The sequence below is a fragment of the Lithobates pipiens genome, unplaced genomic scaffold (assembly GCF_037356315.1).
Source record: "Lithobates pipiens isolate NorthernLeopardFrog02 unplaced genomic scaffold, aLitPip1_a1.2 Scaffold_13, whole genome shotgun sequence".
Taxonomy (NCBI): Eukaryota; Metazoa; Chordata; class Amphibia; order Anura; family Ranidae; genus Lithobates; species Lithobates pipiens.
Genome location: NW_027507718.1, coordinates 43132974 through 43158705, shown reverse-complemented (window position 1 = coordinate 43158705; position 25732 = coordinate 43132974). Strand labels below are relative to the sequence as shown.

The window sequence follows — 25732 nt, the reverse complement described above, 5'->3', positions numbered from 1 at the left end:
TGAGCAAAGCCAGTGCACACAAGAACAATAGAAATATCACTTTAACATGGGCAATCACAAAAAATGAGAGCCCTGTGTAGCCAGTTCCTGTGGCCCAAACTGTAATGAAGAAAAAAAAAAACGAGTGATCATGAATAAAACGTAACATGTTCTTACTAATCAGTGTTAACAAAATGTTGGATCAAAAAGCACACAAAAACAGGAAGGAACTACTGTCATCACAGAAATGGGGTCGATTTAACCATGTAGTAAATGAGTTGCATTCTTTCCTTAAAGAAACCATGGTGTGTTTAATTAGGCTTTTTTTTTTTTTTTTTTTTTTTTTAATAAAATCATTTCAAATTTGACAGGAGATATACACAAAAGAAGCTGTCCTAAGGTCACCTGTGTGTGCCTGCCAGTCTTCAGAAACATGACAAGGAACAAGCCTGGCTTCCTCAATGATATATTATTAGTCTACCAACTTGCAATCAGTGGAAACTGTGCAAAACACTAACAGTCTGATATGCTGAGATTGTAAACTTGTAATTTTACAATGCAGGTTTCATGCAGCACAGCACGATAACAAACGTTTGTCTGAGGCAAATCATCAACTCACCAGCTTGGCCATTTTTCCGTAATCAATCCATCTGACTGTAGCAAAATTTGTTGATTCGGCACAGTTGAAGCCATGATTGAAACCTGCATGATACCCATATGGGAAAGTGATCATAAATTCACCAGCTTCTTGTGTAACCTGCAGGGGAGAATCAAAAAGCAAGACAAACTGTGAAAAGAAAAAGAAAATGAACGTCTAACAGAGATATCAAAGCAGGAAAAGAGAAAAAGAAAATATATCCTGTGTCGAAACAAGAAAAAGATCTAAATGAAGCTTTGAGAGCAAAGCAAAAAAAATGCTGAAATTTTAAGCGACATTTCAGGTTATTACAACACATTTGTTAAATAACACTTATTGCAAATCACTGAAAAAAATGCATGGAAACGTCAGTTTTTTAGTTTTCAGCGCATTGGCCAATGATCCATTGGAAAGAACTTACATTACAAAGTGTTTTAGGAAGACATATCTGACAGGTCTTAAAACCTTTTTTCTTTTTTTTTTCAGTACAGAACACTGCGAGTGCCAACCTCTCCTGCCATTAATGCTAGTCATCATCCCGCAGGGCTTGAATACTGTAAAGTTTGGGGTTATTACCAACTGTGGAGGTGACCATAAGCAAAGCTGTTTAAACAAGTCTATTTTTTTCGAAGACAAACTAAACAGCGCTTCCAACAGCAAACAAAAATGTCTTAAAGTGGTTGTAAACCCCAGACATGAAATATGAACAAAGCATATCCCTCTATAGTGTGTACTTGTCACATTTCTGTCTGCTGCTTCGTTCTTCTGCTTCAGCATGAATCACTTTTAATATGTTTTCCTGACAACAAAAGAAACATGGTGACACGAGAGGGATCTCCAGCTGATTGACAGCCTCTCTCGTCAATCAGCTCTCAGAGTTCTCCTGAGTATTGTAGGGTGTGATTTTCTCTTTGCCCCCTTATTACTGAATGCTCAGACAAGCTTTATAAATTCTGGACTTTGAATCAATAGAGACGAAAAGACTGCAGATAAACAGATTCAAACTAAATAGGAGGATTTGTATAATCTGAGTATCACCTGAGGCCAGTCACTTTACAGGGTATAGGTGAGGGTTCAAAACCACTTTAATTTCAGCAAAAAATTACAACATAAAAGCGTGCTAACCTTCAGCACAGTAACATCAAGAGTTGAGTTACACCCACACAAGGCTTTTACCTGCAGGAAATGTTGTACAGTGCGAGCACAATTATGCAGCTCCCAGCAGTCATGCACTATTCACTACTACAAAACCTGCTCTAGGGAACTTCCTGTCTTCAACAGCCTCTTCCAGGAGGTAGAATAACTCACGTGGGACCAGAGCCCTTGTAATCAGGGTTGGAGGTTCTTTCCCACTAAATATCTCTTTAAGGCTGGGTTCACACTGCTGCGGGGGGAGATCCGGATGTGATTCGCACAGCAAATCACATCCGATCTCCGTAGCACTGCGAGTTCAGCCATACAGATAGTATGGCTGAACTCGCAGCTGTCCCGCAGCAAACTCGCACAGGACCCTTTTTTGGGTCCGCAACGGAATCGGATCGCATGGGGGTTCACACCATGCGATCCGATTCCTGTGCGAGTCGGCAGATCGCACTGCGATATGCCGACGGATCTGGGGGTGTCATTAACATAACATTGACACCCCCAGCCGTCCGCATAGGGCAGTGTGAACTGCCGGCGGGAGGTGAGCGATGCGGGAAAACGCCGCGGATTCGCGGCGTTCCCGCATCGCAATAGTGTGAACCTAGCCTAAACCTCCAAATTACGGGTCTCAAATGGGGACTTCCCAATCCAGTCCTCTCCTAAGACCCCTTTCACCCTGTGGCTTCTATTTTTAGCGCTGCTTTACCTTCGTTTTAAATTCACCTGCAAAATTCCGCCAGAGCAGAGTTTTGCTGGCGGTATCGCAGCGCTGCCCCATTGATTTAAATTTAAAGTTCACCGCTCCAAAGAAGCTGCTGGCAGGACATTTTTGACGCCCTGCCAGCACACCGCTCCAGTGTAAAAGCCCTCAGGCTTTCACACTTGAGTGAATTGAGCAGCTGTTTAATGGCGTTTTGCAGGCGCTATTTTTAAACGATTTAGCGCCTGCAAAATGCTCCAGTATGAAAGGAGTCTGACAGTACTAACCCAAAAACCCTCCCTCTGTATGGGTGAGAACCCCTGAGTACATCAACTGCATACAAACCAACCCCCTTAAAAGGGCCACAACACAATTAAGGGTGAAAAATAGCATCCATCATGGAGCCATCTTTGGCATCCTGTGCAATACTTGCAAAGCCAAGCCAAATGATGAGCATTTAGCTGACAGGTTCAGTGAGAAGACTACCACTACAGATGGCCAATTCCTCAAACAAGCTCATACCGGTAGTCACAGAGACTATCCAATTGATCACCAATGTAATTAAAGGAAGCTATTATGAAACTGGCAAAAGAGAGAAGAGTGAAGCATCAACTACCAGGCAAACAAAGGGGTCTTTAAGTACAGAGGCTATGAGAAACCACTGATTAACACTGCAAACAAAGTGAGCTTTTAGGGAAGAGGCATGGGGTACCACTGATATGCATAGTAAAAAGGGGCAAGACTCCCTGTTGCATAACACAATAGTGCTGCAGGAGGGATTCCCCCATCAACACAGGTTTTGGGAGCAATCTGATACAATTATTTTGCTACATTGTAGTATGCAGGAGCAAACGTGTACGTTAATAAAAAAAAAACTAAATTAAGAAAATACATAAATATTTTTTTTTTTTATTCTAAAGAATGTAAATTATACTTGCAAGACAAGACTCTTACATAAAATTTTTTTTAAAAAAGCAGCTTAATTTAAAAAAAATAAATAAATAAAAAAAGAAAAAAAAAAAGAAAACCTGCATTACTTGTTTAGTTGGTATGGAAAACAGAGCACAGCTTTCAGAGTGCAGCTCTATGAAATATATTGCTTGCTATAAAGCTGCTTTCACACTGCTCTGATGCAAAAATGTGGCAAAATCACATATGTTTTTGTTGCATTTTTATACATTTCTGATGTGGTTCCCATTCATTTTAATAGAGAGGTGTGGTTTGACACTTTTTTACAAGCACCAAACATGCAGTAAGTAGGACTTTAAAAAAATGCAACTGAAACGCAATGGACCAGTGTGAAGAGTTCTATTGGATTTAAAGGGATGCATTTTTCTCCTGCTTTTTAAAACTGAAATACTGATCAGTGTGAAAGGGACCTAACATGTATAGAATGGGGCAGCCTGAAATTATGTGACATACAATCCAATGAGTGCAGGGAGGAGAACATCACCACATCTCATTAAAGAGACCATGTCACTAACCTAAAAACTTAGTTAAGGAGTAGGGAAAAATATAATAATTTTTTTACACTTATTTGAGTGGTCTTTTTATTTTATTTTTATTTTTTTGCATCATCTTGTAATGTGCCATAGAATTTGCTACAAACTTTGATAACTCCAGGAAAATCAATTCCCCTGCACAGCCCGTCTTGTACCTCATAGCTCATTCCTTGTTTAGAAGTGCCTAGTTACTATCTGAACTGGCCTAGCTCTTTCATCCCTTCCTTCAAAAACCTTTATGTAGCCAACAAAAAAGGAAAAACTAGAGCAATGGTTCCCAACCTCAATCACCCATCATACTTACCTAGATAGATGCTACATCTGTCCCCCGGCGCTTCTAAACTGAGAACCGAGTGATTGAACACTGGCAATGGCTCAGAGGGGGAGGTGAGCGGATGTCTCAGGCTCTCAGCGGCTCACTGAAAAGCTGAGATGGGCATCAGTCCAGGCACCTGGCAGATCCAGACTTTATTGTCCCGATGATGTGGTGTCTGGAACGATTCCTATTACGTCAGCAGAGAGCAGACTTCAGACCGTTCTCTGCTGAAAACAAGTCACAGGACTGCAAAACAAATTGTACTCCTTTGACCCATAGGAGAAGACCAGTCAAACAAGCTCTGGTTGGACTTCTCCTTTAAGCATCCAACTTCAGGCCTTGGGTTGCCCCAACAATATTTTCCAACTTGAAGCAGAAACTGAAATTATTCTGTTGTCACTTCTTTAACTGCTTGCCGCCCGCCCACAGTACATTTACGGAGGGCGGACGGGCGCAGCCAGGCTGGATCACGTAGGTGTAGGTCTTCCAGCTTCTTTTCTTACAGGTTCAGGGCCGCACATGAGCACACTCCCTGCTGGCCAGCGCTGTCACTGGCTACAGCACGGTTTTCCTGGCAAGTCCTAACCAATGATTTGTGTTTACAAACACATAAAACCCTGTAAGAAGAACAGCAATCTTGCCGTTTCTTGCAAGGAGAAAAAAAACAGCCTAGGCAAATTACACACATTACACGTTAGGTAAAGTGATTGTAAAGTCTCTTTATTTTTTGTTAAAAACAACAAACATGTTATACTTACCTGCTCTGTGTAATGGTTTTGAACATAGCAGCCCAGATCCTCCTTTTCTCTGGTCCCTCTTTGGTGCTCCTGGCTCCTCCTGTTAAGTCGTCGCGCCCCCCCCCCCACAGCATGCAACTTGCTATGGGCCACCCAAGCCACAGCTCCCTTTGTCCATTTACACATGGAGCCGCAGCCCACCCTGCCCCCTTTCTCTCCTCATTGGCTGACTGACTGACAGCAGAAGGGAGACAATGGCGCTGCGATGCCGTCTCAGCCAATGAGGAAGTGAGTCCCAGGCAGCCGAGACACTCCTGCAACATTGCTGGATCAAGTGTGACTGCAGATAAGTATTAGGGGGGCTGCTGCACACAGAGGGCTTTTTATCTTAATGCATGAAGATAAAAAATATTCTACCTTTACAACCACTTTAACCCCTTGAGTGACTTTAGAGATTTACCCCATCCCAGTCAGTATTAGTACATTGTCAGTGTAAAGTATTATATCTGATCACTGTATTGGTGTAACTAGCGACATCGGTGTCAGCGATTTAGTTAGTGTACCTCCCAGTGAGGGTCTGTTAGTGCCAGATTTTCCGCCACTCTATTAGTTGCTGATCATCACCATTACAGTAGATCATCTATAGCTGCACAAATTCCACTATATATGCCATAGTTTGTAAATGCTATAACTTTAGCACAAACCAATAAATAAGCACTTATTGGGATTTTATTTTTTTGTAACGTAACAGAATACATTTTGCCCTACATTTATGAAGAGATTTGATTTTGTGATTTATTTTTTATTTTTATTGAATATGTTTTAGAACAGAAAGCAAAAATATCAGTTTTTTTAAATGTTCGATCTTTTTTTAATTTATAGAGTATGATTTTAAAAAACCCAGTGGTGATCAAATACCACCAAAAGAAAGCTCTATTTCTGTGGAGAAAAAAAAAGGACATAAATAGTAATTTGCATATAGTGTTGCATGACCACACAATTGCCAGTTAAAGAAGTGTGCTGAAATGCAAAAAAAAATGTCATAGTCGTGAAAGGGGTAAAACCTTCAGGAAGTCAAGTGGTTAACCAATGTGGATTGCTCATTTGGAGTTTACAAGTTCTACTATGGATTGACAACTGTGAATAGTGACATTTGAAACTGGAGACTGTTTCAATTAAGCACCCATTTTATTATATATGTACATGTAGGTGTGGACTGGGATCCAAAGACGCCGAAGCTCATCCCTTTTTATAAGCCAACTCAGGGTCATTAAGGAATTGCTGCTAGTTTTAACATGTGCCCCAATAAAAATTTCGGGGACTCTTAGATGTAACTTTTATTAAAAGAGAAATATGGGTTTGGTTTTTTTTTCCCCCCTATCATACTTACCTAGGTGGATGCAGGTCCGATGCTGCATCTGTCACCCAGTGCCTCTACAGGGAGAAGCTATCAAACACCGCCGATGGTTCAGTTCCCACAGCTCCTAGAGCAGAGAACTGCTGACTATCAATCAGCATCTCTCCACTCTGCTCCTCCACACTCACTGGAATGCGGAGCTGTGGAGGGGCGGAGAGCAGCCATCTCAGGCTCTCAGCAGCTCGCTGGGAGGCTAAAACGGTTGTCCATCCAGGCACCTGGCAGATCCAGACTTCCATTGTCACGATGACGTGGTGCCTGGACTGATCTCTGTGATGCCAGCAGAGAGCGGACTTCAGTCTGCTCTCTGCTGAAAATGGGTCATAGGAGTGCAAAATGAATTGCACTCCTGTGAACTATTGGAGAAACCCAGCCATATAAGCTTAGGCTGGACTTCGCATTTAAGGAATTGCTGAGAATTACATACAAGTATTTATCATTAGACAGTATATACGCCATCTTTAAAAAATAGCTAACACAGACAGTGGCTGTACATTCTAAATTGAAAGGTGCTCCTGGCTTTATTGGGCGATATCAAGTAGCTCTGTATGTGGAATTTCGCCATCCAATATTTAATTTTCTGATGCAACACCTTTGTGGATTTTTTATTTTTTTGTCGCTATAGGGGACTGTTCACTGAAGGGGACAGCCCAATTCCTTAATATTGACCATAAGGTTATAGCAGTATAGCCTGAAGACAAACACAATCAGAGAAATAAATTTTCCAGTAAGTGCAAAAAAAAAAAAAAAAAAAAAAAATGATATTCAAGTGGACACAGCCTGGTACTTGAATCATTATCACAGGGATGCCCCAAAGCAGTGACCATTGACGGATGGAGGAACCGGAAAACAGCATAAACTCCCAAAGTAAAAAGAAACAAAATAAACTGATGCTTGCAAAACCTCATGACCAAAACATATACTGTATCTAAAGATGCAGTGAAATCAGCCTTCTAGAACTCAGTGAAGGCTTGGACAGCGGTCTTACAGACCTAAGATGCAGTCGTCTGATGATGAAAAGCCCAAGAAGGGTTAACTGTGCTAGTGGAATGGGCGGCAACAGAAAAAGGAGGAGCCTGGTGTTTTATGTAGTAATCTTAACAGTCTAATCCATCTTGAGATAGTAGTTGAGGAAGCCACAAACCATTTTTGCAGAACCTTAGTGACTACAAAAGAATCAGTATTGCTAAATGAGGTTGTAGCAGAAAGGTAGCAAGGCCACAGCAGAGCCCAAACATCCAGAGTATAAAGCACAATCTCCTTAGGTGCAACAATCAAGGGCAGAGAGAAGGTAGCTCAATTTCCTCAGTAAGGTGAAAAACAGACAACACCTAGGAAAAAGATCCATGAGCAAAGAACCACCTCATCCTTGTTAAACCTGAAGGAATTATGTAATAGGATTTTTATAACAGCCTACCTGTAAAGTCCTTTTCTTTGAAGTATATCACCGGACACAAAGCCATAGTAATTACTATGTGGGTTATGGGCCACCTTCAGGTGATGGACACTGCCACACCCTAAACAGGAAGTTGCTTCCCTATATAACCTACTCCCACTATTGGTAGTACCTCAGTTTTTGTAGCAAAGCAATACACGTGTATACCAGAAAGAGGGGAAGGACCTCTGTGTCCCGTGATGTACTTCAAAGAAAACGATTTTACAGGTAAGCCGTAAAAATCCTATTTTCTTAATCGTACATCACGGGACACAGAGCCATAGTAATTACTATGTGGGATGTCCCAGAGCAATGCCAACTGAGGGGAGGCAGACACAACCAAAGTAGGGCAACATGAGATCAGAGGACTTATACTACTGCCTGCAGCACACTGCTCCCAAAAGGCAACATCTACATGTCTTTTTACATCCACCTGATAGAATCTGGTAAATGTATGGACTGAAGACCAAATTGCGGCCTTGCAGATTTGAGCCATAGAGGCTTGGTGATGCACTGCCCATTAAGCAGTAACAGCTCTGGAGGAGTGTGTTTATTTGAGAGGGTGGAATTTACCTCTTTAAACTATAGGCTAGAATGATAACTTGTCAAATCCATTTAGAAATGGTAGATTTTGATGCTGCCTGTCCTCTTTTAGGACCTTCAGGCAACACAAACAAAACATCAGTTTTTCGAATCTGAGCAGTCGCCTTTAAGTAGACCTTGGCTGCTCTCACGACATCATCAAGAGAATGTCATGATTTTCCTTCCATAGAATAGGGTTCTGGAAAATGATGGTAGAACAATATTCTGGTTTTGATAAAAAAAAACTGTCACTACCTTCGGTAGAAGGTTAGGATGAGGATGCAATACTACCTCATCCCTGTGAATATTAACCACTTTCAGACCGGACCAATTTGCTGGTCAAAGACCAGACCACTTTTTGCGATTCGGCACTGCGTCGCTTTAACTAACAATTGCGCGGTCGTGCGACGTGGCTCCCAAACAAAATTGGCGTTCTTTTTTTCCACACAAATAGAGCTTTCTTTTGGTGGTATTTGATCACCCCTGCGGTTTTTATTTTTTGCGCTATAAACAAAAATAGAGCGACAATTTTGAAAAAAACGCATTATTTTTTACTTTTTGTTATAATAAACATAACCTAAAAATATATAAAAAAACATTTTTTTCCCTCAGTTTAGGCCGATACGTATTCTTCTACATATTTTTGGTAAAAAAGATAATGGAGTAAGGTCAATATTACTGCTTCAGAGGATGAAGGAGAGTAGAATCCCCAGTCTACTCCTATCAATAGATGCTGAGAAAGCTTTTGATCGAGTAGACTGGGGATTCATGATGGGCACCCTAAGGGGAATGGGGTTTGGACCCAAAATTTTGAAGTGGATAAAGGCACTATATAACAGCCCCAAGGCAGTGGTAAGAGTAAATGGGGTACGATCAACAGCCTTCAGAATGAACAATGGGACTAGACAGGGGTGTCCCCTGTCCCCCCTATTGTTCGTTCTGGCATTGGAGCCACTCCTGGAGACGATAAGGAGAAACCCAGATATAAAGGGGGTTGAGATAGAGGGGGAAATACATAAGACAGCCGCATTCGTGGATGATATTCTGTTTTATGTATCTAGCCCACGAATCTCCATGCCAAACTTGTTAAAGGCTTTACAGGAATACGGGGAATTATCTAACTTTAAAATTAACCCAAGCAAGTCAGAAATCTTAAACGTAAATATAAATTCGAGAGAAGAACTTGACATTAAGAGAGAATTCCCATTTCTATGGCAAAAAGAAATTAAATATTTAGGGATTAAACTGACTGCATCAATAGAAAAAATATACCAAATAAACTATATCCCCTTCTAGAAGAATTGAGAGAAGAAATAAGGAGAATGAGAACAAAGCCCCTGTCATGGTTAGGAAGAATTAAAGCCTTAAAAATGATTATTCAACCTAAAATCCTTTATAAATTTCAGCTATTACCAATATATATCCCCCCCTATATTTTAAAATGATAAATTCTTTAATTTCTAAATTTATCTGGAACAACAAGAAACCTAGAATCCCACTGAAGACTTTGCAAAAGGGAAAAGATGAGGGGGGTCTGAATGTCCCAGACTTTAGAAAATATTACGAAGCAGCAGTGTTAACACGGGTGGTGGAATGGGCAAAATTAGAAAGTAAAAAAAGATGGGGAAAAATAGAACACAGTTTATCAGGCACAAATCTAGGTAGAGAAATCTGGACTCCTTTAAAATATAGATCACTAGGGAAGACAACACCTTTGGTCACAAAAAATGTGTTTAGAGTATGGGAGGGAATACACAAACATAACAAGTGTAAATATAATTCCCCTTTAATTTATTTAAAAGATAATGATTTGTTTGCACCTGGTAAAAGTACAATAGGAGGGAAATGGATAAAACAAGATAATATGCAATTACGACACATAATTAAAGAGGGGAAATTGAAAACACTAGCAATATTACAGGAAGAAAACGATTGGATGGAGTTGAATGAGTGGCGATACCTGCAGCTTGGACATTTCGTCTCAAGACTACCACAACCGCTTAGAGATGGAGAAAATTTGACTGCCTTGGAGCGGATATGCGAGGGGAAATCCCCAAGGGCAGGTATTGCCCAGCTTTAAAAGGTCTTGAGACGGGAATGTGAAGCGGAGGTACCAACCTTCATTAAAAAATGGGAAGAAGAGATAGGAGCACGGGGTGAAAACCAAAATATAGAAAACATATTGAAGATGGTGCACAGATCCACAGAAAATAGTAAGACGATAGAAACAAATTATAAAATTTTAGTAAGATGGTATAGGACCCCAGATATAATGGCAAAGTACCAGGAGGGACAATCTGGGAAATGTTGGAGGAATTGTGGACAAACGGGAAGTTCGGCCCATATATGGTGGGACTGTCCCAAGATTAAAGAGTATTGGAGAGAAATAATAAGATATATAGAAGTAATAGCTAAAATACAGCTACCTGAAAACCCATGGGTATGCCTATTCCATGCAGTAAATACCCCAATTAAGGAGTATAGGAATTCCCTTACAAGCTCATTAATAAACGTGGCAAAAAGTCTGATTCTGAAAAAATGGAAAGAAATAGAAGCACCCAAAGTAAAGGAATGGTTAGGAAAAGTTGAGGAAATGTACAGCATTGAAGGGCTGGGAATGGAGGAAGAAAGAGAAAGAAAGAGATTCCATGTGAAATGGAAATACTGGAAAATCTTTAGACAATCTATGATCTTTAACGAGGTAATGGGTCGGTAGGGGTGGGGAGAGGGGTGGGAGGGAGATAGATATTTTAGAAGAACTCGAGAAGTAAAGAAAGAAAACCAGGATAATGTGAAAAATTGAAAGACATGAATGTATATTGGCCCTATGTTTTTTTTTTTTAATACTTGATTGACGCAACTTAAATGAAAAATTTAAAGAATAAAAAAAAAAAAAAAATCGCAATAAGCGATTATTGATTGGTTTGCGCAAAAGTTATAGCGTTTACAAAATAGGGATAGTTTTATAGCATTTTTATTAATAATTTTTTATTATTATTTTTTTTACTAGTAATGGCGGCGATCAGCGATTTTTATTGTGACTGCGACATTGTGGGGGACCCATCGGACATTTTTGACACATTTTTGGGACCATTGTCATTTATACAGTAATCACTGCTATATAAATGCAGTGATTCCTGTGTAAATGACACTGGTAGTGAAGGGGTTAACCAGTGGGTGGCAGTGTAGGGGTTAAGTGTTCCTAGGGGTGTGTTACTAACTGTGGGGGGGTTGGGCTTTCATTTAGTGAACACTGATCTCTGCTTCAATCACATGGAGCAGAGATCAGCGTCACTAGTTGCTAGGCAGAATAGAGAAATGTTGTTTACAACGGCACTTCTCCATTCCGCCGCTCCGTGAGACAATCGCGGGGATGCCCGCGGCGGCGCGCTCCCGATGGCAGGGCGGCAAATTTAAAGGGACGTACATGTATGCCCATTTGCCTGCCCGTGCCATTCTGTCGACCTACATCGTCGTGCACTGATCGGCAAGTGGTTAATATTGCTCTTTACAAGAAAGAGAAGCCAACTCAGATACCCTTCTTGCAGAAGATATGGTTACCAGAAGAACTACTTTCCTTGTCCAAAGGACCAAGAGAATATGTCATATCGGCTCAAAGGCTGTTTTTGTAATGCCGACAGAACTGAATTCAAATCCCAAGGGTTCAGGGATGACCTAACCGGGGGATTAAGCCACGTATAACTAACTAATAACTAAAGAATGTGAAGCAAGTGGTCATTGAAACAATACTGATAAGGCCGAGACCTGGCCTTAGAAAGTACTCAAGGCCAGCTTCATGTCTAACCCCCATCTGCAGAAAGTCAAGGATTCTACCTATGACATACTTCCTGGGGTGCCAACCCCTGGATTCCTCCCAGGAGACTTATGCCTTCCAGACTCTAATATGCAATTCTGGAGGCCAGCTTCCATGCATTAACCAAGGTAGATACCACTGAACTTGACAACCTATATTTCTTCAGAATGTGGGTCTCAATAGCCAACCTGTTAAATTTAGCGTTTGTAAGGTATACTGGACCTTACGAGAGAAGGGCTGGACGTGGTGGTAGGGTCCATGGAACCCCTGCCGCCATTCTTATGATATCTGCATACCAAGAGCTCCTGGGCCACAAGAATCACCAATTTCCCTTCCTGCTTGATCCTGCGAAGAAGCCGTGGACATAGGCAGAATAGGAGGGAAGGCATAAATCAGTGAAAACTGATTCCACGGGAACACCAAAGGACCTGTTCCACACGCTAGCAGATCCTTTGTTCTTGACACAAAGTTGTTGATTTCTTTGTTGAACCTGGATGCAAACAGATCTAAGTCTGGGATCCACCATCTGTGACATATTGACAGGAATATATCGGGGGGGGGACCATTCGCTCAGGAACAACTGCTGGCGACTCAAGTAGTCTACCTGCCAATTTTCTATTACTAGAATGAAGAATGAATAGGCAAAGTATATCATTTTCTGCCCAAGATAGGATATGATTCACCTCTCTCTGGGCCGCACAACTTATTGCACCCCCTTGGTGATTGATATAGGCCATTGCTGTTCGGATTGGATCCTGATAGGACAATTCTGTAAACTGAACCTTCAGGCCCTCGGGGCCAAGTGCTCTGCCCAGACCTCTAGAATGTTAATGGGCAAGGTCATTTCTAACCCGGACCACAGTTGCCTCTTCCAGGGCTGCTCCCCAACCTAAAAAGGGTTGGCATATGTTGCTGCCAATTCCCAGGTAACTGTAGGAAGGATTGTCCCCTTTTGCAGATTTTTGGTTATTAACCATAAACTGAGGCTCCGGCACATCTTTGGAGTCAGACACATTGGGAAATCTAAAGCTTGGACCTTCTTGTTTGAAGCCGATAGGATACCGTTTTACAGCAGCCTCGAACTAAACTGAGCATAAGGAACGGCCTCGAATGAAGTCACCATCTTTCCCAACAACCTCATGCAAAGTTGAACATAAGGATTCTTCTTTGCTTCAACCAACTGAATCAGTTCCCTTATGGAACGGATCTTTGCCTGGGGTAAGAATACCCTTTTCTGGGTGTATCTATGATCAGACCCAAGTATTCTTGTTCTTTGTTCACAGGTGTATAAAAGGTAGTTATACTAACTCCTCCAGGAGCTTGCTCCCTTATGGTGTCTTGCATGTGGATTTTGTGAACACAAGTGGAGAGTTAACAACCAGGAGTTGAAAACAGGAGTTAAGACAGGAGTCTCTAACCTCTATCCTACATCCATCCTCCCATCCATTTTAAAGATCCCACTGCAAGGGGCAACCAGACAACTTTCCAGAAACGTCAGGCTGACAGCAAGCCAGATTCACCGGGACCACCGCAGCCAGGTAAGCTCGCACCTCCACTCCCCCCCCCCCCCCCCCCCCCGTGATTGTTCCAGGGACTCCGTCCGACCGCCTACGGGGGTCAGGAAGGAATTTTTGCCCCACTGATGCATTTGGCTGCTACTGTCAGGGGGTTTTTCGCCTTCCTCTGGAACAATCAGGAACAACCATAGGTTAGCATACCCCTACCTCCGGCCTCCTTTCCATTTTTTACGCTATCCTAGCACGACTATTCCAGATCACAGCCAGACTTCTTTTCTGAGCTGAGACCTTCACCTTAAGTAAAGGTAGCTGGAACAGCCAGCAACCGAATACAACAACTCCTTCAGCATCCATATTAGGCATCCCCTGATCAACTTGCGCGCTAATAGCCTCAAGCACGGCGGCAAGTCTGATACCTAGCCCCACCTCAGGATCAATACCCTGATCAGGATCATCATCTTAGGCCCATAGTACCATCAACCGCATCCACAAACCATGTGCTACTTCAAATACTCAGCTGAAGTTCTGCACAGACTAAGGAACATCAACACCACATTGCCATCTTCCATACAAAAAATACTTCAAAGAGAACAACTATTAAAAACCGGACGACAAGCAGCTCCCAACCACAGGAAGACATCTACTCGACCACTACAATTAGATTGCGCCTTGATTAACGCCAGGTCTGCAGTCAAACAGACTGGAAGTACACGACTTCATCATCGAGAACAATGTTAACCTCTGACTGCAACACCATCCTCACCGAATTGGTGCCGGAAAACTACAGGATCTTAACCGAACACCGGATAGGAAAAAAAGGAGGAGGCCTAGCAGTGATCTTTATAGGTCACCTGGATCTCACTAAACCATCATCTCAGAACCCAGTTCCTTTTATGGAAACCCTGACGCTACATCTTCAACCAACACCCCATGACACCACTCATATTCTACTGTGCTACAGACCACCGGGACCAAAGTCCAATCTTCTTTCACCCCTCACGGAATCCTTTGCAATGCACACCCTAAAATTCAAAAATTTCCTGGCACTCGGAGATTTCAACCTTTGGGCAAACGAGCCTAAAGACCCCGTTCGCGACTGCCTGCATCAATCAACTAGAAGAACTGGGTCTACAGCAACTGATAAAGACTCCCACGCATGGGTCAGGACACACCCTGGACCTCATTTTCAAACAGAACATCGACGTTAACATACTCGACAACATAACTCTGCCATGGACGGATCACCACGCCATCAAATTCAAAATCGCTACCAACATCACCAACGCAAAACGGAAACCTGTAACAACGCACTGGACCAGATCGCATAAAAAAAAACTGTACTCCGAAGCCTTCAAAACCACTCTGTCCAAAAAGATATCTACAATAACCTTAAACCACTCTACGGAGGAAACACTCAACTCCCTGAACAAGGCATTACTGCAATCAGCAGACTCGGTAGCACCAAAACGCAGGGCACTCATCAGGAAGAAAAATGCTGGATGGTTTAATAGCTCCCTCTCCGTACTAAAGCAAGAACGCAGAAGAGCGGAAAGAACATGGAGAAGAAATCCCACGAGGAAAACCTATTTAACTACAAAGGTCTCACAGAGAATTATCGGAAAGCAATCTTCAAAGCCAAAAAGGACCACTTCTCATATACAATCTCAATGGCCGCAAACCAACCACGGGAACTGTTTAAACTGGTTAATCAATCAATGAATCCGGTGTGCCTAGAAACCCCAGAAAGCGAATCCCAGGACTACTGTGACAAACTGTCGGATTTTTTCATCGATAAAGTCAAAACCATCAGGGAAACAATTTGTCAGAAGAAAACATCCAACCTCAGCCAGCAAATACATAAAGAGGATGTCTGCACCAACGTACCGCAACCGCCAAAAATTTTCACTATCCCCAATTATCGTAGACACCGCAAAAAACATCATTGATAAACTGCGTGACAGTACCTCACCTATTGACATCATCCCCACAAAACTACTGAAAGAATGCTCCGACATCGTGGCTCCAACCATAACCCACCTCATAAACTGATCATTCCACGAAGGGATTGTTCCCAGCATCCTCAAACAAGGCATCGTCAAACCTCTACTCAAGAAACCAAACCTGGACCCTCAGGATCCAAACAACCGTAGGCCAATTACGAGCCTCAACACCATTTCTAAGATCATGGAGAAAGCTGTAGTACATCAGCTACAACTTCATCTGGATACTCAGAAACTTCTGGACCCGCTGCAATCAGGCTTCCGCCCAGGTTATGGAACAGAAACAGCTTTCCTCAAGATTTGGGATGACGCCCTCGAAGCAGCAGATGACGGAGAGCCGTGTCTCCTCGTACTGCTAGACCTAAGTGCAGCGTTTGATACAGTAGATCACAATACTCTACTCGTCCGCCTCACAGAAGTAGCCGGAGTCCAAGACCTAGATCTCCAATGGTTCGCGTCCTTCCTAGGAAATCGGTCACAGACAGTGAAACTAGGAAAATTCCTCTCCGAAACTCGGGCAGTCACCTGCGGAGTCCCTCAAGGCTCTCCGTTGTCACCCGTTCTCTTCAACATTTACATTCGCCCACTCCTTCAAATCATCAGATGCTCAGATCTCTACTTCCACTCTTAAGCTGACGACACGCAACTTTATTTCCGGATCAATGGAAAAAAGATCACCAACAACAACTTGAAAACTGCCTCAAATCAATAGAGGACTGGATGACCACCAACTCCCTCCAGCTGAACAAATCAAAGACAGAGCTTCTTATCTTACACCCAAATCATAAGCCCGCAACCAAAACCTCCTGGTCTCCACCAACCGTCTTTGGGCAGACTATCTCCCCAAAGACCAAAGCGAAGAGTCTCTGGGTTATTTTAGACGCACAAATGTCAATGGATGCGCAAATAGGATCTGTAGTCAGTCGATCTCACCATCTGCTTCGCAGACTCATCCCTTTTATCCCAAAGAATGACAAAGCAGTGGTAGTTGGAACAATCATTAGTTCACGACTGGACTACGCAAACTCGCTTTACATAGGATTACCACAATATCAACTTGCGCGATTACAACTGATCCAAAACACGGCGGCAAGGCTGATAACAGGAAAAAAACCCTGGGAATCCATCTCTCCTTCACTGAGGAGCTTACATTGGCTAACATTAAAAAAATCGGATCACGTTCAAGACCTTGTGCCTCACCCACAAATGCGTGCATAGAGAAGCTCCGCAATACCTAATGGAGAAAATAAATCATTACACACCAAACCGCAGTCTTCGATCAGCCAACAAAAACCTCCTCCTCGTGCCCAAAGCCCGGTATAAATCCAAGGGGGATCGGAGATTCGCTGTCCAAGGGCCTCGGCTATGGAAAGCTCTAGCAATCAACATCCGCCTGGAAGAAAATCACCTGGCTTTTAGGAAAAAACTCAAGACCTTCCTCTTTTAGCAGATGATCAAAGCTCGCCACAGCGCCTAGAGGCGATTCAGTTCGCATTGTGCGCTATACAATTATTTCATTCATTCATTCATTCATTCTAGCCCCTTCATGGTTTTAAAGGAAGATTTCTCTAGGTTGAGAATCCAACCTAGGTATTCCAGATAGTTGAATGTGGTGACCATACTTTGGTCTAAGCGGGCTACCAACTGGTCTATCAAGAGCAGATAGTCTAGATAAACTATAATCATTATACCTTGGGCCCTTAATCTGGCTAGACGTGTAAACACTCAAGGTGCAGTAGCTAGACCGAAAAGCAGATCTACAAACTGAAAATGAAGATTTTTCTACTTTGAAAAGTAGATATTCAGGAACTGGTTTAGCTCTTTGAAAGATCCAGCATGGGTTTGACATCTCCATTCAGTTTTGGCACTGTGAAAAAAAAAAGTTTGAACAAAACTCCAATCCCTGCTATTTCCACAGGAACCATGATCACTTTTTTGCCAAAAGATGGTCAAATGCTTGAAAGAAAGACTTTTCTCTGGATCCTTAGGATCAGAAAAAATGTGGAGATGGGAACTCTTGGAACTCCAGTTTATACCCTGGAGCTATTGAGGAAGTCACCCATCTGTCTCGACACTCTTCCTGCCAGACCCTTGAGAACTGCAGAAGTATTCCCCCTACTCGAGTGAGTGGGGGCGCCTCTTCAAAAAGAGGCTTTAGTATTTTGTGGTCCTGAGGATTACCTCTTGAATTTGACGGCAGAGGCAGTCGTGACTGCCTGGAGGCTGAGGCCCCTGGCACTATAGAAGGAGCTTGTTAAAATGAAATAAGTTTACATCTTTTCTTAAATGACAAAGGGGTGCTTTTTCCACTAGAAATTCTTTGGATGTATTACCCAAATCATCCCCAAACAGCTGTTTCACTGCAAAAGGGAAGACTAGCCAGGAGCTTCTTGCATGGCGCTTAGTGAAGGCGCAATACCTGAAGGATAGAATCTCTCATAGCGACTATTGCAAACATAAAGCTGCTAGTAGCTTGCCAGATCCTTGGCCTGCTGAACAGGATAATCTTAAGCAGTTAAGTTTAACTGGTCTCTCAAGGATTGACCAATTACTGTCAGCACAGGCTGAAACCCTCAACCTGGCAGATAAAGTGTTTTTTAATAGGAATTCCAACTTTTTATCCATTGGATCCCTAAGCATTTGAGCATCATCTGCTGGACAAGTCAAACTTTTATTCACCGAGGATATAGCAGCGTCAATTGCTGGTATCCCCACCTTTATAGAATTTTTTCCCCCCATAGGATAAAGTGTGAAAAAACTTTTTAGGAGGGAAAAAAATGCTTATCTGGGTGATCCCACTCACATACCAAAGCTTTTCCAGCAATGAATGGACAGGAAAGGCATGGACTGCTTGAGGAGGCTTTAGCGAATTCAAACACTTAGTTAAGGGTAGCATAAATGTGGAGCGAACCATTCAGAAAGAAATTGAACCATTAATTTTACAGATTTTGAAACTGATCCCCCTCCCCCCCCCCCGCACGCGTTTGACCCCTCGAAGAGGAGTAATCAGCCTCACCACGGTTCCCTGAGGGAATTCATCTTTTCCCACCACTAGTTCCTCAATTTGGGGGTCCTGGGTAATGGAATGGAAACTGACGCATTTTGTCTCACACTGGGATGCGATTAAAGCCGCTAACCTTTTCTACAATCCTATCATGGCTGAGGAAAAAGACCTCTTTAGTAATATAGACAGAGCTGCAGTGTTGAAAACAGTTGCAAACATTTTCATGCCCCGATGCCGACCAGCCACCTCCTCTCAGGAGAGGATGCCATTGTAGAGATGAGTAGGCTTTCCAGAGCTTGAGGGAGACCCTTTTAGCCCTTTTTTGGGGGTGTTTCAACCTCCCCTTCTGACCTTAGCCCGATGCACAAATGCAGAGGTACTACTAGAAGAAATTGCATCCACTGCTTGAGCAATAGTCCAGCCACTGCAATTAAAGCTCAGCCTGATGCTATTAGGAAATGTGCCAAGGGAATGCCTGTGTCACCAACCTCTTACATGCCCCTTTTTGTTCGTGTCCTTCTGACATCTGCAGCCAGCAAAAATTGAGCTTTTAAACATACTCCCACGCTGGACACCAATGCTGCGCTAAGCCTTGTCCCCTACATCACATCGCAGCCCTCCCCTCTCTCAAAGGGTGAACGTGGGCCACTGATCCGACGAGATTGCCGTGCGTGTGTGTGTGTGTGGGGGGGGGGGGTGGTGAGACGGAGACCTGTGACTAGCCGCTGTGCAGGGGTGGTAAAAAAAACAGAGCGCCGTCACCAATCCTTTTGGCTTCCCCTATCCAGGAAGAGGGGGAGAGTTTTGTCCAGGTGGGGGGTGTTTTGTGGAAGAAAATACCCCCCAACCGGAGGTCTGAGCTGCTCGCCGGAGGGAAGTCTGCTGCTTCTGTGACAAAGCGTGATGTTTGAGGCAAGCATCAGAAGATGCATGCTCTATACAGCCCCCATTGGTGACTATTAGGCATGACAACATTTACTTTTTTAAAGGAGACATTTCATAGGAAAATTAAAAAATTCCTTCAGGAACTGGGGACCCTCGGGGAACCCACACTCCTGGACCCGTAAAGCACACCGCCAGTAAAAACTTTATGGCTGAAAACACCAAAGCTCTGGATCCCAGGGTCCAGCTCTCTAAAAAGAGAAGCGTTACAGACTAAAACTTGTTTCTTCCGCCACGGGGCCCAGGTACCATTCAATTCGGCCTGAAAAGACACTAACTAGATCCAGCTGCATAGCTAGCCTGAGCAAGGTTTGCTCCCAGCGGAGCACAGCACATCTTTACTCGTGAACAACACCTTAGACACTGGCGAAAAAAAATGAGGCACTCCCAGTAGTGGGAGGGTTATATAGGGAGGCAACTTCCTGTTTACGGTATGCCAGTGTCCATCACCTGAAGCTGGCCTATAACCCACATAGTAATTACTATGGCTCCGTGTCCCGTGATGTACGATTAAGAAATATATTTTGAAATCATATACTCCTTTATCTACTGAGAGCGGCATTTCAGAGGATACCACTTACATCATTTGACATGGTTTGTGCGGTTCTTTATTAACAAAACGTTTTTTGTTTTTTTAATAGACATTCAAGTAAAATACTTTATAATAAAAGGGCTGGGTTTTAGGTTATACCAGGGTACGGAGTTTGCCATTTGTGTAGCTCAATTAAAGCAATATTAAATCCAAATGCAAGCATTATATTGCAGCTTATCAATTCTTAGATGTGATGGCTGTATTTGTTTTCTTTTACGGGCTCTCTTTCTTCTAGTTTCATCTGGTTCATCGTCTTATTGACCCCATATCTCACTGTAAATATGTCCGATCATGCCATATTCCTATTACAAGGGAGGTTTACATTCCTTGTAATAGGAATAAAAATCTATTTTTTTTTATTTATTTTTTTAAGTGTAAAACTAAAAAAATAAAAATAAAATCAACAATAAAAAAAAAAAAAAAATTCAAAGCGTACCTGACCCCGTGAGCTCGCACACAGAAGCGAACGCATACCTAAGTCCCGCCCGCATATGAAAACGGTGTTCAAACCACACATGTGAGGTATCGCTGCGAACGTTAGAGCGAGAGCAATAATTCTAGCTCTAGACCTCCTTTGTAACCCAAAACATGTAACCAGTCAAAAAATTTAAAGCGTCGCCTATAGGGATTTTTAAATACCAAAGTTTGGCGCCATTCCAGGAGCGCGTGCAATTTTGAAGCGTGACATGTTGGGTATCTATTTACTCGGCGTATCCTCCTCTTTCACATTATGCAAAAAAATTGGGCTAACTTTACTGTTTTTTTTTTTTTTAAGCATGAAACAGTTTTTTTTCTGAAAAAAACGTGTTTAAAAAATTGCTGCGCAAATACCGTGCGAGATAAAAAGTTGCAATGAGCGCCATTGTATTCTCTAGGGTCTTTGCTAAAAAAAACATATATATAATGTTTGGGGGTTCTATGTAATTTTCTAGCAAAAAAATTTGGAATTTTACATGTAGGAGAGAAATGTCAGAAGTGGTTAAGCACAAGATGTGCGAAACAGATCTATGTGACCCCAGTTTGGTGTCTCTGGTGTTATTTTTGTGAAGCAAAATAAAAGGCAATTGGAAGTTCTGGATGTGCAGCTTCGGATTTCAAGAAACCTCCTTGACCCTATACATTTATCCTTTCAAACTAGCTTTTTGCAGGTATGCTGCATCCAGCAGTTTTAAGACCAAAGTACCGGTAATTGCATTAGGGTTTAGAGTATATGCCTTTTTGCCCAATGTTCCGCTGCCATCCTGTGGTTAATTTGTTAACTGCTCTTATGCATCTGGGAAGTCACCTGGTTTGTGATGGCATTTTCTGCCTTCTCAGTATTGGTTTTTGCCTTCTATGCTGCAAGAGACCCATCACTGTGGTGGAGAGAAATTTTCTGTTTGAAATGCAAATCTCTTCCATCTATCACATATATTTGTAACTGCATAAATTATATTTGTGGATGTCAAGTATTTTGATAAATAGAGCTATACATAAGATTGTGTACAGTTTTTGTCTTTATGCTATTCAAGCTAAGCATGAAGGTCTCAGAAAAGGTATTACAACAACTGGAGTCAGAACAATAAGTTTTGCAAAAAAATCAGAAGTGACAAAGGTATAGTTGGCAGCAATGCATAAAACTCTAGCACCACCCACGAGGCAAGCCCACTGATCATTTATCTCCAATGCAACATTTTATGTGCAATTCATTTTCAAAGAATACAAATGCTGATTGTTCACGGATACTCACTTTTCAAACTACAATACATAAGAAAAAATTGGATGAGCCCCAAGCTACAGCAATTTCTTACATCTATGGAAGAAAACCAGGGCCATCAGAGTGCTTCTTATGGCCCTCTGTGTGTGATGCTATAGTGGTTAATTATATAATAATTTGAATCCATTTTAAAAGCAGTAAAATATGACATGTGGATCGGTAACAAAAATGCATCTTTGGATTAACGTACAATCACTGGGAAATGTTATACCAAATATCAGTAATTAGCATTGAGTAACAGTCACAGTTACTCAAACCTCTGTCACAAAATTGTGGTAAAACACTGAAGATATAAGATCAACAATTGTTCTTTATTACAAACACAAAAAAACATAGATTTTTCCAGATTTTGTTTAATGCTTAATATAGAACTGTCACTTTCCTTATGGAAACAATAGGGTTAAGATGACACGGCTGCATAATGATTAAAATTATACTGAGCCAATTACCATGCTAACAATCTAACTTACAATGAAGGTTGTCAAGGACGCCCATCAAAGACAGGAAGAGTTCTTTGAAAAGGAAACCTACTATCATTCTACTGAACCAGAGGGCTGCTGTGATGTGGTATAAAGATACCTGCAGTGACAACCTGTGCTACAGGAAAGTCAAACTAAGATATCCATCTAAAATTGTACCACTAACCACTAACAGGGAAAGAAAGTTGGGTGGCGTAAGCAGTTGGGACTATTTTTAAAAGCATTCTTAGCATCATTTCTATTACAGCTGATATTTATATCTCTTGCCACAATTTTTTAATTACCGAGCTCATCAATCGAACTCTGATCAATCCTCGCGCATTAATTGCAAGTATTCTTCCTCCTTAAATATGCCTTATTTCTTTGTGGCTGTATATTCTCCATCTCTCTGAAACACATTTTTATGTAAATATTTTATTTGCACCAAATGTGACCTTTTTATTATTAAACCATTATTTTGAAATGGATTAACCTGGTCTCTAAAGATCTAAATGCAAGCTATAAATGAACCTGCCCATTGAAGAGCGCTACTGTTTTAGAGTAAGGCCTCTGAGTAGTACCGTCTGTGGTGGCAGTGTGTGTTACAGACGCTTATTTTAAAATCAAAATTGGTATTGCTAAATTGATGGAAGTTCTGACCCTTCCTAATCAAAGGTCGTGATGGCAGGTAAAGGGTTAATTTCTTAATTAGCCCAGTGACAATCGCTCTCAGGCTGCTGGCACTTAGACTGTCGCCCCACAAGCTGGGAAATCTTTGTGCTGGGCGCAGCTGAGAGTGGCATTATTACGCAAGTGACAGCATGGTATAAGGTTGGCCGGTCCTTTATTTCAGGCTGTAGAGGGTTACTTAAGTCATTGTGAAACTTATAATTCAAGAATAACATAGCAGCTAAACAGCTAAAGGAAACAGTCTGCTGGAAAAGTTAATGCAAATCGTGCTCCACCTCATGTATAGTTCAATGTATTCTAAGTGTATTTTATGATTGGATAATGATAATGAATATGGGATCTTCTCCCTCATTATAAAGGAAAAATGTCATCCAAACATGTACCCCTTATTGGTAGAAAATAATTAGTAACACCCATCTCATCCATTTCAAGCCAGAATAAACAAGTCTTTTATCTTCAGTCCGTGTCTTATTGGGCAGGACTTTTGGGGCCCTGTAGCCAAGGCTAAAAGGTAAGAGGGAGACCAATGGTAGAATTTAACCCCTGCAATGATCAGGCCATTTTTTGCGATACAGCAATGCGTCATACTTCAGCCCCAGAAAATTTGGCTGCTCAATGACCAGGCCATTTTTTGCAATACAGCACTGCGTCGCTTTAACTGACAATTGCGTTGCACCCAAACAAAAATGACATCCTTTCTTCCTTTTGGTGGTATTTTATCATCTTTGCGGTTTTTATTTTTTGCGCTATAAACAGAAGAAAAGCAACAATTTTGAAGAAAAAGACAATATCTTTTACTTATTGCTATAATAAATATCCCACATTTAAAAATAAATAAATAAAAATAGTTTTTTCCTTAGTTTAGGCTTATATGTATTCTACATATTTTTTGAAAATAAATAAAAGTGTACATTGATTGGTTTGCTCAAAAGTTACAGCATCCACAAAATAGGGGATAGATTTATGGCATTTTTTTTTTTTTAAAGTAATAGCGCCGATCTGCGATTTTTATCGGGACTGTAATATTGCGCTTGACAAATTGGACACTTTTGACACATTTTTGGGACAACTGACAATTATACAGCGATCAGTGCTATAAAAAATGCACCAGTTGCTGTATAAATGTCACTGGTAGGGAAGGGGTTAACACTAGGGGGCGATCAAGTGGTTAATTGTATTCCCACTGTAGGGGGGATGGGGCCGTCTAGGAGGAGAGAGAGATTGGTGTTCATACATAGTATGAACACACAATCTGTCTTTACTAGCGATCATCGTACCCACCGGGCACTCGCATCGGCTCCAGGTTGGTGGGTGCGCGCGCCCCTAGTGGCCAGAGGGAAAAGCTACATAAGGGAACGTCAATTTGCCCAGCCGAGCCAACCTGCCACAGTAAAACTGTGGCGGCTAGCCCAGAACTGTTTTTTCCCCCACAAATAGAGCTTTCTTTTGGTGGTATTTGACCACCTCTGCCGTTTTTATTTTTTGCGCTATAAACAAAAAAAGATCGTCAATTTAGAAAAAACAAAAACAATTTTTTTTTTACTTTTTGCTATAATACATATGCAATAAAAAAAAACTAATTTCTTCAACAGTTTAGGCCAATATATATTCTTATACATATTTTTTATAAAATAATTGAAAAAAGCAGAGTTAGACTTACCAGCAACTCCTTTTTCTGAGAGTCTTCCAGAACAGCCCATGAGACCTAGGGCTCCTCCTACTAGGACAGGACACACGTTAACCCCCACCAGATAAAAGGGCAGTCTTCCAGGCCCCAAGTGAGTATTCTCGAGAACCGTAGGACGTCCTTGTAAAACATATGCATAATACACATAACGTAAAAAAATAAAATAAAATAAACGGGTGGGAATCCGACTGTCCTGGAAGACTCTCAGAAAAGGAGTTACAGGTAAGTCTAACTCCGCTTTTCTCTAAACGTCTTCCAGGACAGCCGATGAGCCAGAACTTAGTCTAGGGAGGTACAACTGCCTGAATCCAGGCGATAATGCTTAATGAAGGTCAAAAAACTGTACCATGTGGCAGCCCTGCAAATTTGTTCCGGTGAGGTTCCAGCCCTCTCAGCCCAAGACGCAGACAGGGCTCTTGAGTGCACAGTGCCAAAAGGCGGAGGAACTTCCCTAATTTTGTCTTTCCCTTGTGTGCTCCGGAAGAGAGGACAAACAAGGTGTCTGTTTTTCTAAAAGGTCTTGGTAACCTCAAGGTAGATGAGAAGAATTCTTCTCACATCTAAAAAACTAAAATTTTCATTCTTGGTCACCCTTTGGCGAACTACAATGTCCTGGGATCTGTGGAATGTACTGGCCACTTTAGACAGAAATCCTGGATCAGTTTTCAAAACAACCCGATCCTCAAAAATTGTGAGGAAAGGCTCCCTCGCTGATAGGGCCTGTAACTTACTTACCCTACGAGCTGAGGTAATTGCCACAAGAAAAATAGTTTTTAAGGTAAGTAACTTAACTGAAATATCCTCTAGGGGCTCAAAAGTGAATT

General features: G+C 41.9%; 1 protein-coding gene across 2 annotated transcripts in view; it reads right to left on the bottom strand.

Moving 5' to 3' along the window:
- KDM4C (lysine demethylase 4C) overlaps positions 1-25732 on the bottom strand; it is a 732113-nt gene that overhangs the window by 515802 nt on the left and 190579 nt on the right. For both annotated transcript variants that reach the window (XM_077475057.1, XM_077475058.1), the window contains exon 8: positions 599-736. In XM_077475057.1, the coding sequence (XP_077331183.1) occupies positions 599-736 (138 nt within the window). The remainder of the gene's footprint in view (positions 1-598; positions 737-25732) is intronic.